Source organism: Sinocyclocheilus rhinocerous, unplaced genomic scaffold (genome assembly GCF_001515625.1).
Source record: "Sinocyclocheilus rhinocerous isolate Xijiao unplaced genomic scaffold, SAMN03320098_v1.1 scaffold2256, whole genome shotgun sequence".
NCBI lineage: Eukaryota > Metazoa > Chordata > Actinopteri > Cypriniformes > Cyprinidae > Sinocyclocheilus > Sinocyclocheilus rhinocerous.
In genome coordinates, this window is record NW_015657297.1 from 99,232 (window position 1) to 109,934 (window position 10,703).

At 37.6% G+C, this 10,703-nt stretch overlaps 1 protein-coding gene across 1 annotated transcript in view; it reads right to left on the reverse strand.

Annotated features, from left to right (window-relative positions):
• ece2b (endothelin converting enzyme 2b) overlaps nucleotides 1–10,703 on the reverse strand; it is a 69,437-nt gene that overhangs the window by 28,839 nt on the left and 29,895 nt on the right. The window contains exons 3-4 of the mRNA XM_016528796.1: nucleotides 6,188–6,274; nucleotides 2,631–2,775 (exon numbers count right to left, since the gene is read on the reverse strand). Coding sequence (XP_016384282.1) covers nucleotides 2,631–2,775; nucleotides 6,188–6,274 — 232 coding nt within the window. The remainder of the gene's footprint in view (nucleotides 1–2,630; nucleotides 2,776–6,187; nucleotides 6,275–10,703) is intronic.

The following is a 10,703-nucleotide window of genomic DNA, read 5'->3' on the forward strand; positions in this document are numbered from 1 at the left end:
ATAGGTTTAAAATACAGGCATGTGGTTCTTAATTTCTTTTTATTAATTCACCATTTGTAAACTGATGTTTACTGTTCATTTTTTAGAAATATCAATAGCATTTGTATTAAAACTATATTCACTGAATGTAATAAAAAAATCAAGAATCGAATCGAGAGCGTGCGAATCGAAATCGAATCGAATCGGGACATCTGAATCGATACCCAGCCCTATGTTTGCCACTTCCTTGAGCATCTTAATATATAAACTTAATATATAAATCAGTACAGAAGTAAAATGCATTTAATAATATTTCGCTTACACGTGAATATGTCTATGGAAGATAGTATTACTGTGTGAAAAGATAATCACTATGGTGAGAGAGAGAAAAAATTAGTAACAACATTCGAATTTGAAATCAAAATAATGGTGGTAAACAGCCGCGGATCATAGCGTACTGAGCACACTAAATAAAGCACACTAAGCCCGTGCTGCTTCTGCACCGCATAGGCTATACGCACCGCACACGGACTGCACTGCAAACGGATCCTCGCTTAATTTCGTTCACTCTTTGCTGATATACAGCACTCAACTGCCATGCACTATTTAGGGATTTGAAAATCAGTGAAGACATAAGTGATTTCAGAGTCGATACCGAGAGTCGATTCCAGTGCTGGAGTCGACTCCGACTCTAGGGCTATTTAGAGTCGAGGAATCGACTCTTTTGGAGTCGACTCCCCATCCCTACTGCAAATCGACCCTGCGATCCATTCGGAAGGGCTCATCCCTATTCCCTAATCCCTTCAAAGGGTTTACCCTCCGGAGTGAGAGCTCCGAAGGGTTGAAGGGTATATGGGACCAAACAACTGTTTCTTGAAGTGCCCTTCTGCTTCATCATCACGTGCCCACACGGAGGCGCCATCATCATGCAAAGAATCTGCGCAAAGGATCATGGGAGCCCGAAGTGTCCATCTGTTGTACCCTTCGAAATCCTTCATTCCGAAGGGTCCTTTGAAGTGGCCAGTTTGAAGCACTTCGGTTTGGATCGACCCTTCAATATGGCGGCCATGATTGTTTTCACTCCGAAGTGCCCTTCGGAGGGCGATATATCCCGTTTGGAATGCACCGCGAGTTCTCACGCAGTGAAAATACATCACAGAGCAAAGAGAAAACTGACAACGTGCCGACAGACAAGACAGAGCAGGTTACTTCTGATATGAAACAAGGTCTCAGGACTCTCAGCTTTCAAATTTTGTCATTTTTAAAGAAATTCAAACAATAAATACCATTTTGTGGCTCTTCAATGTGTCGTGACTTGTGACAGATCACTGTGTTGCCTCAGTTCAAGCACGTGAACCAATCGTCTTTTCATATTTACGTAAAGCACGAAATGAACATAAACATCAGAAAGTATTTTATTTCAACCGCGGAACACACCATTTTTCAAGTTTAAGTCCACCGAAGTGAATCTACTCTCCTGTCTGATTTGTGGTTAAAGGCTAGAAGGGATACAGCTGCGGCTACTGGAAATGCGCATTTACATATTTTCCGAGCCGACAATAAAACGTGAACATATGAAAATGGTTTTAAAAAAGCACATGGCGCCATAGTTTCATCACTTTACAGTGTCGCAATGACCGTCTTTTTGCAGTAAAGGACCTGTCATAATTTAATGCGTGGAAGATGACATGAAGCGACGCGAGGTTAGCTGCATTGAAAACAGATGAGCGCATATGTGCAAATGCAGCTCCCGATTGGGCCGAAGTTCACGGGATTTTGTCCACAGAATGATAAGAGCACACAAACATGGATTTCTATGTAGACTGGCCGTAGATGTCGGGCAAGATGGCAGATAGCAGTGGCGGCACATAATATCCGCATTCTGATTGGTCAGATCGCCTGTCAATCAAGCTCTTTGAGAACGGTCAATTATGCTGCGTTCAAGTCCTCCTGGGACGTTCGTACGTACGAGTTGACAAGTCGTATTGTTAGATGATCTCTCTGTGGTCTAAGAAGAAAGACATTCATACAATTTTGAAACAATGGTGAGCAATATATATAGAAAAATATTTCTTATATATACTGTATATTCCTTTTCTCTAAGTATCTACAAGGTAAGCACAATAACACCTGGGAAATTCTACACTAAATAAATATACTAAACTGATGTCTTAAAAGCATGTCTGCTTAATCAGTGTTACTTCGCATCTTAGGCGTTTCTTCAGCTAGGGGCACTTTTTATCCTTGTGAAGTTGAATAAAAAAAACTTGTTCAAAAGTCACGTAACACAGTCTCATAAGTTTAAATAATTTGTCTAGTTTTAAGGTCTGTAAGAGGACAAACTTAGATTACAAGAGAAATTGTTAATATTTTACATTTTTTCCAACCTGCAATGAACAAATGTCATTTCCACCACATCTCAATATACAGCTGTTATTTAAAAATAGAATAACTTATGCCACTCAAGAATTGTCTAAGATCATTTTTAAGGTGGTTTTATTGTTAGTTTGACTAAGAAAGAGGAATTTGTCCAAAATTATATGTATTTTTATAAATATGACCAAAGAACATAAAAGTGCCCATAGTCTAAGAATCACCCCAATACGTTATTATGTGTTACATTTTACTCCATCTGTGTGTGTGTTTGTTACCTCTGTTATAGCGGACTCCCAGTGTAATCGCACAGCCAAACAGAGCTAGAAGTGAAGCGAGAAGCAGACCGGCCAACACTACTTCCAGTTGAGTTCTCCTGCCCAGTGGACCAAACAACTGAATACCACCCTTACGGAAACCCACCTGAAAGAGAGTCAGATATTGATCATCTGTTGTTACTATTTGCTGGGAAACATTCCAAACTATGTAGACAAAAAAGTATGAAAAAGTTTGGGATGTTTTTGGATATATAGCATGGTAGTCCAATTCTCTTTGGCATATATTGGATCATGTTATGTAAATACCATGCTATATGAACTTAGTCATTCAGTACCATGATATATATCTGAACACCATGGCATTACCATCTGATACCGACACTATAACACGACAGTACATTTTTGTGAGAATAAATGGCTGACAAATTGAGGCACTCCAGTTTAAACACTTCAAATGTTCACATGGTGCAAGTTTGAGTCTGGCCAGTGACTAATAGTGATCTCATTCTCCCTTTCTTTCTCTAATAAAAAATTATGTTTAAAACATTGAAGAAAAAAAAAATCTTCTCATAAAGATCTTCTCAAAAAAGAGCAATGACTTGCTGAGTAGAAACACTGGGAACATCACGTAAGGCTTTTGTGTCAAAATATACTGCATGTCTCTTAACATCATTCAACACCCAAAGAACAAAGAACAAGTTGCCTGGGGGATACCGTATTAAATACATGCGTCATATCATTGCTTGCACGGCAAACCAACAGAAGAGGTGTCACATTTCCTGTTTGACATAAAAGTGAGCAACAAATGAAAGGGGCCACATGAATCGATATGAATTCATATCAAATGTCATTCATAATTCAGTGTAGGAAATTCCCTGGAAATCTGACCTGCTTTTTTCTTCTGCTAAAAGGTATAAGAATATGTCAACATTAGAAATAATACTGGAAGAAAAGCTGCTGAATATTTCTCATGCTGTTTCTCTAAACTCATGCTGTTAACTGTGCTTTCTTTCTAATTACCATACAGTACCATAACGAATACTTTTAAAATGTGGCGATACAGGTTTTCTGTGTTTTGAGAACATTACTCATACCTGGATAATTGCTCAGATCTATTCTGCATTTCTATAACATGAAAAATTTATTAGTTCCTAATCCACAAGATGTCTGATTCCGATTCTGCTGATCGATTCCGATTATTATCGATTCCTAGTTTCGATTCCAATAAGATAAAAAATCCATTATTTTATATTAATGACCTCCATTATAATTGGCTAATCTTCACATATCAAAATACAGTTGCTCATTGGGGTCAAGTTGATGAATACTGAATAGGCTGATATATAAATGTGAGTGGTAATACATTAATGCTTTAATGGTTGTGACTATTGTTGGGTATCGTTTGAATTTTATCGATTCCGATTCTGATTCCGATTCTGATTCTGCTTATCGATTCCGATTCTTATCGATTCCTAGTTTCGATTCCAATAAGATAAAAAATCCATTATAAAAAAATTAAAGGGGTCATATGATGCGATTTCAAGTTTTCCTTTCTCTTTGGAGTGTTACAAGCTGATTGTGCATAGATAAGATCCCTGAAGTTGCAAAGACTAAAGTCTCAAAACCAAAGAGATATTCTTTATCAAAGTTAAGACTCTAACGCAGGAATTGTTAAGCAGCATCGAAATGCACGCGTCTTATCGAATACCCGGTTCTTTGAAATTTGGAACCGGTTAGAACCGGTTTTCGATACCCAACCCTAGTTGTGACATAATATCTGTGACAATTTCTGCTAGGCTGGCTTTAGCAGCTTAATTTAGTTTGGATTAATCTGGTTTGTTTCACTGTAGAGAAAGAGAGGAAAATAACAAGAAAAAAAATCACAACCACTGGAGTACTTCAAGGTTCGGTGCTTGGTCCCTTCCTGTTCTCCAAATATTTACCAACCACAAGACCTACACTCTTAAAAATAAAGATTCTTTATTGGCATTGATGGTTCCATGAAGAACCTTTAACATCCACGGAAGCTTTGCAATGCACAAAAGATTATTTATAATGGGAAAAAAAACCTTGTTTAGATTATTAAAGGGGTCATATGATACGATTTCAATTTTTCCTTTCTCTTTGGAGTGTTACAAGCTCTTGGTGCATAAAGAAGATCTGTAAAGTTGCAAAGACTAAAGTCTCAAACCCAAAGAGATATTCTTTATAAAAAGTTAAGACTCGTCCACGCCCTCCTAAAACACCTCGTTCAAACACTCCCCCACATGTCTACGTCACAATGTGGGAAGATTTGCATAACGCTGCCCAAATGTTCACGCAAAGAAAGAAGGAGTAACTTTATTTTTGCTGCCACCGCCGCCGCCATGTTGTGAAGACGATGTGTGTTTCGTTGCAAAAGTGAAAATACTTTGTTTGGCCTTCCAAAAGAGGACACGACTAGGAATCGACACACTACAAAAAAAAAGGTTTTTCTATTGCCTTTCATGACTTCTTTTATTAATGACCTTTATTATAATTGGCTAATCAAAATACTGTTGTCCTTTTGAGTCAATTTGCTGAATACTGAAATGTGGATGATAATACATTAATGTTTAAATTGTTGAGACATAATATCTTTGACAATTTCCGCCTTGCTGGCTTTACCGGCTTAGTATGGATTAATTTGGTTTGCTTCACTGGAGAGGAAGTTTTGTGAAATACCTCAGCACATTTTAGGAACTGCAAAAGAACAAGAAGAATCATGTGTTCCATGATACATCCGATGTAAAGAGCATAAGCATTCTACAGCTTTGAAAGAGACTGCATGCTAACTGCACACAAAAATGTTCATTCTGCTGGACCTTAATCACAGTGACAAAGCATATCCTCTACCTTCTAGACACTGGACAAGGGTAGATTCTGCATGCTGACTTTGAGGGAAGCAGTATCTAAGTAATATCAGCTAAACACTGGTGTGCCTCAAGGCTTGGTGCTTGGCCCTTTCCTTTTCTCCACATATTTACAAACCATGAGACCAACACACTTAAAAATTAAGGTTCTTTTTTGGTATCAATGGTTCCATGAAGAACCTTTAGCATACATGGAAGCTTTCCAATGTACAGAAAATGTTGACAGACTCACTGCGACCCCCTTATGGAACCTTTATATTAAAGAGTGTATTGTCAGTATGTCCAACTACTGCTATGTTTACCCTTTCATCTAATGTTCTCACAGTGTCCCGACTTGCCTGGATAGCTCAGCCTGGAAGAAAGAACATCACCACCAACTCAAGACAGATTTTCTTTCCTACTAGCCTAGCAATTCAACACAACATAACTGTCAGCTAGATTTTCTGCGGTAAGAGCATCCAACCAGACAGGAAACAGATGAAATTCACAGAGCAAAATTCACTATCACAACTTTCCAGCAATTGTTGTTTGTGCAACAGCAATACTTCTCACTGTCTCTGAACTAACAGCTTAAATTATTGGTTTCCTTATTTTTATGTGGCATTAAAATGTCTGAATGTAAACATAAAATGTCCACATCCACACTGAGCCCTGACCCACACCCACCTCCACACTGTCAGGAGAGATGGCTCCATCTGCCGGGACGTCTGTCCCGTCCTCCTCCTCAAACGTTGCACGCTTGTAGTTAGACATCTGAAAGAGACAGATAGTACTATGTATAAATAGGTTAAAATATTACTTTTGTTAGCCCTAAAAGCCTAAAAGAAGTACTTGTGATTTATATGTCCCTTGTGAAAAAAATATTTCACACAGCCACTTTAAAGTAGCTGTCAATTGAGAAAGATGCACCATAAAATCAAAATAGACCCTATTTACTTTCTTTATATTAAGTTCCCACAGAATCTACAGAAAACAATTTTGAAGGCCTTGAGGCGAGATTCTGAGCTAAGAGTCTGAGGACAAGAAATACTGCAAGAGAGTGTGAAATGGAGATGAATGTTGGCTTGTTTTCTCACCCCCATCTTCAGAGAGGAATTTATACAAACACATTTACACCCACACATACACTTCTCTCACTGTTCACAACTGAAGAGGTGGCAAATCTACACCCGAGGGCAGCACTTTGCCAGTAGCGTGTTTAGGCACCACGCAATTGCATGGGGCCCCCACGGAATGCGACTTCTTCCGATGGGAGTCGAGAAATGCCATTTTTTTGGACAGGTACCGATAAGCTTCAGGACAAACAATACTGTAATCGATACATGTGTTGTTTTATCTCCGTACTTCTCTGTTAATGGAGAATTAGAAGCTGTTCTCATAAACCGATCTCAAGCTGATGATAATTATTTTACCCGCGCCGGACAGAGATTGAGACGGTGCCGCTGCATGTCATGCCTAACCTCTCACAGCAGGTGCGTAATGCTGAAGGTGAGGTAGAATTCATATTTCTTCATTAAATAACTGACAAAATAACTTGAAAACTTTCTGTGAGACGTAATTTTACAAACAGCACGAGTTCTCCGCATGCTTTCTGTCTTTCCCTCTCAAAATGCGCAAATGGCTTCATATCACCACATCGCGGCTGCACTATAACGTATTACTTATTATTGAAAAAAACTAAAAATCTAAAAATTCCCCCCTCCACCACTCAGATAAAAAAAAGCCTCCCTCCACAAGAGTCACCTGAGAGGGGAATTCACCCCATTTTCAAAAATGAAACTCAGGCCCTGAATGAATGTCTGTAAAAATCCTGATTGCAGTATCACTATAAATAGTTCTACATGTTAAATAGAAGCCTTTTTTATCATGTAGATAAAAACAGAGATAAAAAAAAGTCCCTCTAAAACAGAGAGGGACACTCTCTGTTAGGAGAAATCACGCCCGCTCCCTGAGAAAGTCAATATTTTAATTTTCTTAAATAAAAATCGCTAGAGACGCCAGAATTCTCTATTACATTCTGTTGTGCTCCTATGCACAGGATGTTCAAATATGTTGTGCTATGGTATGCTGAGGAAATCTCTCTCTATCTCTCTCTCTCTCAATTCAATTCAATTCAAATAGCTTTATTGGCATGACAAAAATACATTTTGTATTGCCAAAGCATTGAGACAACAAAGAAAATGGTTTAGAACATCTGAACATTTACATTGTAACATCTTAACATTAAATATTATAACTAATGTTATATATAACTAATATGTAAATGTCATATATACACACAGATAGGTATAGAAAAAAAACCAATACAGAAGTCATGTACCAACTACTGGACTTTTAATTGTAACATTATGTACATGTGTAACAGTATCTTAGTTGTGTGAGAGTGTGTGTGTCTCTCTCTCTCTCTTTGAAGGGCCTTTTTATTAAAAAAATGTGCTTTATGTGCCTATTTCTGTTTGCTTGGAGGCATTTGTAAACTGCAGTAATAAAATAACTTGACATTTTCAACATCTTTTTACATCATTTATTTTTGCACCAAATTATAGAGAGCAGTATGGATAACTGTATCGATAAGCAGTATCGTATCGATAAAATGTAAACGATACCCATCCCTACCCCGGAATCGATCGCAAAATCCACCAAGGAGACCACTTGCTGAGGGCCCCCAAAACACTAAACGCCCCTGCACTTTGCTGTGTAAGTCTCACTGTTATAAGCATTACCCTACAGAGTACAGGAACTCTAAATCTAACCTTATTTACGCCGTCTATTGAAATCTCCCTGCCTGTGCCATGTAGACAGCAGACACACAGGCCTGCAGCAAAACCTCCCACCCAGGTTAACAAGAGCAGACTAAACAAGACAGTCAGAGAGATTCTCTCACACACGGTGACTTAATGAATCTAAATCAGAGCAACCATAGACTTTCATATATTAATACGGTGTTTCCCCTGCCATTATATTTAGGGGGCGCCCCTAATTTCTGAGGGAAAAAAATCATCAGGCTATTGTAAGAATAAATGAAACTTGTTTTTATGCTTTTAAATAATTAGACATGCTAAAACACAGAATTTGGTAACAATAAAACATAAGGTTGGAAAAAATAAAACATTTCATAGGGCCCTAAACATGTAATTTGTGTTAAACTTTTAATAAATTGATGTTAAATTGTTTAAGCGTCTTGATTTCATTTATTAGACATGCTTTTTGATTAATAAAATTTAATTTAACCATTAAAAAGGAGTCCAGAAAAATTTAGACGGAAAAGCCGTAAACCTAAGGGGAAACACTGTTATATATATAAATAAAATAATCATAAATAGTACTGACTAACACATTGTGCATTCCTAAAATAAAAAATATGTTTGTTTTATCAGTTGTTTTTCCAACTGAAAACATCCCTGGAGGTTTTGTTAAATTTACTGTACATAACTTCTGAAGGCAAATTTGTCCAGAAAGTCTAGCTAAGTAAACATGCAACAGACATAAAACACAGAGATCTACCCAGAGGAGAACTCTGCTGCTCAAAGTTTGCTTTTTCAAATCTTTGTAGACTTAATGGAGTTCTCAATTGTTTCATTTATGTGTCAGCTTTAAAAGAAACAATGTGAGACTACACTCTAAAAAATGCTGGGTTAAATACAACCCAGTGCTGGGTAAAATAGAGACAAACCCAGCAATTGGGTTGTTTTGACCCAGCGGTTGGGTTACTACCCAGAAGGTTGGGTTAAACTTTTAACACAACCGCTGGGTCAAAACAACCCAATTGCTGGGTTTGTCTCTATTTTACCCAGCACTGGGTTGTATTTAACCCAGCATTTTTTAGAGTGTAGTGTGTTTGCTCAGGAAGAAAATGTTTCCATTTGCTTTCTATTTATCGCTTTATGTCTCATTGGTGATACTCAAGAGATCCTGTTTGTAACTTTTTGTTCCTGTGAGTATGTCCTCTTTTAAGAGACCGATAACAATGCAGATATCTAAAGAGCAAGATGACAAACTCACTGCAAAAACATACACAAAACTTGCATTAAATGAACATTTTATGCAATATTAACTCAAAATTAGATATAAAAATGAAATGTTTATCTAAGGATGTCAGCAGAATTAGAACTGAAATCAGAAAAAAAACATTTCTTACTAATGCAAACAATTTTTGTTAGGTTTTAATACACACACTTTAAATACTTTCATCTAAGCCCTCGTCTCTAAAAGACAGATGACTCTATTGAAGGTTTTAGACTCACACACACATACACACACACCAATATTGTTTAGAGCAAGACACAAGAAAGTACTGGGAGCCCTTTGCAACATGCCTTAAAGTTCAAGCGGAACGCCACACTCAATCATCTCGGCTGTTAGTGTCTTAGCTGAATAAATGTTGTATCTTCACAGCCAGATTTGGAGTTTCAGTAAGCTATTCCTCAATGGGCTTTTACAGGAAACTGTAAATGAGATTACAAAGACTCATGGTGATGTGAAACAAATGCACATGCTAAGCCCACACAAACATGCAGTTTAACAACTGCTAATCACTGTCTCGACATTTTCCCGTAGTTGATTGTTTCCTCATAAGCAGTCGATTAACACTTTAGTTGTTAGTCATAGCTTCCCATGCTTCTTAGCAATGCAATGGCCATGGTTGAGAAGGGGGTGTAGTTTTAGGAGGTCAGAGCCACAAGAATTCCCTCCAGAGGTCTGGACAAGATTCACCAGATTCCTGGGTGGCAGGTCACGGACGCTTCTCAGAGTAAGGAAAAACAATGTAGGATGACTTGGTGTGAAAACCACCCATGCATTCTAGTACTGAAGTTCCTCTTTCATGTCTAACTGACACATTCATGACATGCTATCATGTGAAATTCACTATTTTTAGTCTCGAAGTTTATGTTGGGAATAGCATATCATACTATACTTATCTTACCATATACTTTGAAATCACATTTTTCCCCCCACATTCTGATTCATTTTTTTTTTTTTTTTTTTTCATTTTTCCATTTCAGTAATTTCTCGTTGAATTTTAGATAAGACTTTCGAATATAAAATGTAATTATTCTTTTAGGATGACACTTTGATGTTACTCTGCACTTAGGTTTATCTTCATAGCGCATAAACCTATGGCATTCTTTAAATTCTTTGAACTACTTTCCAATTTTACAATTGGAAAGCGACTCCAGTATCT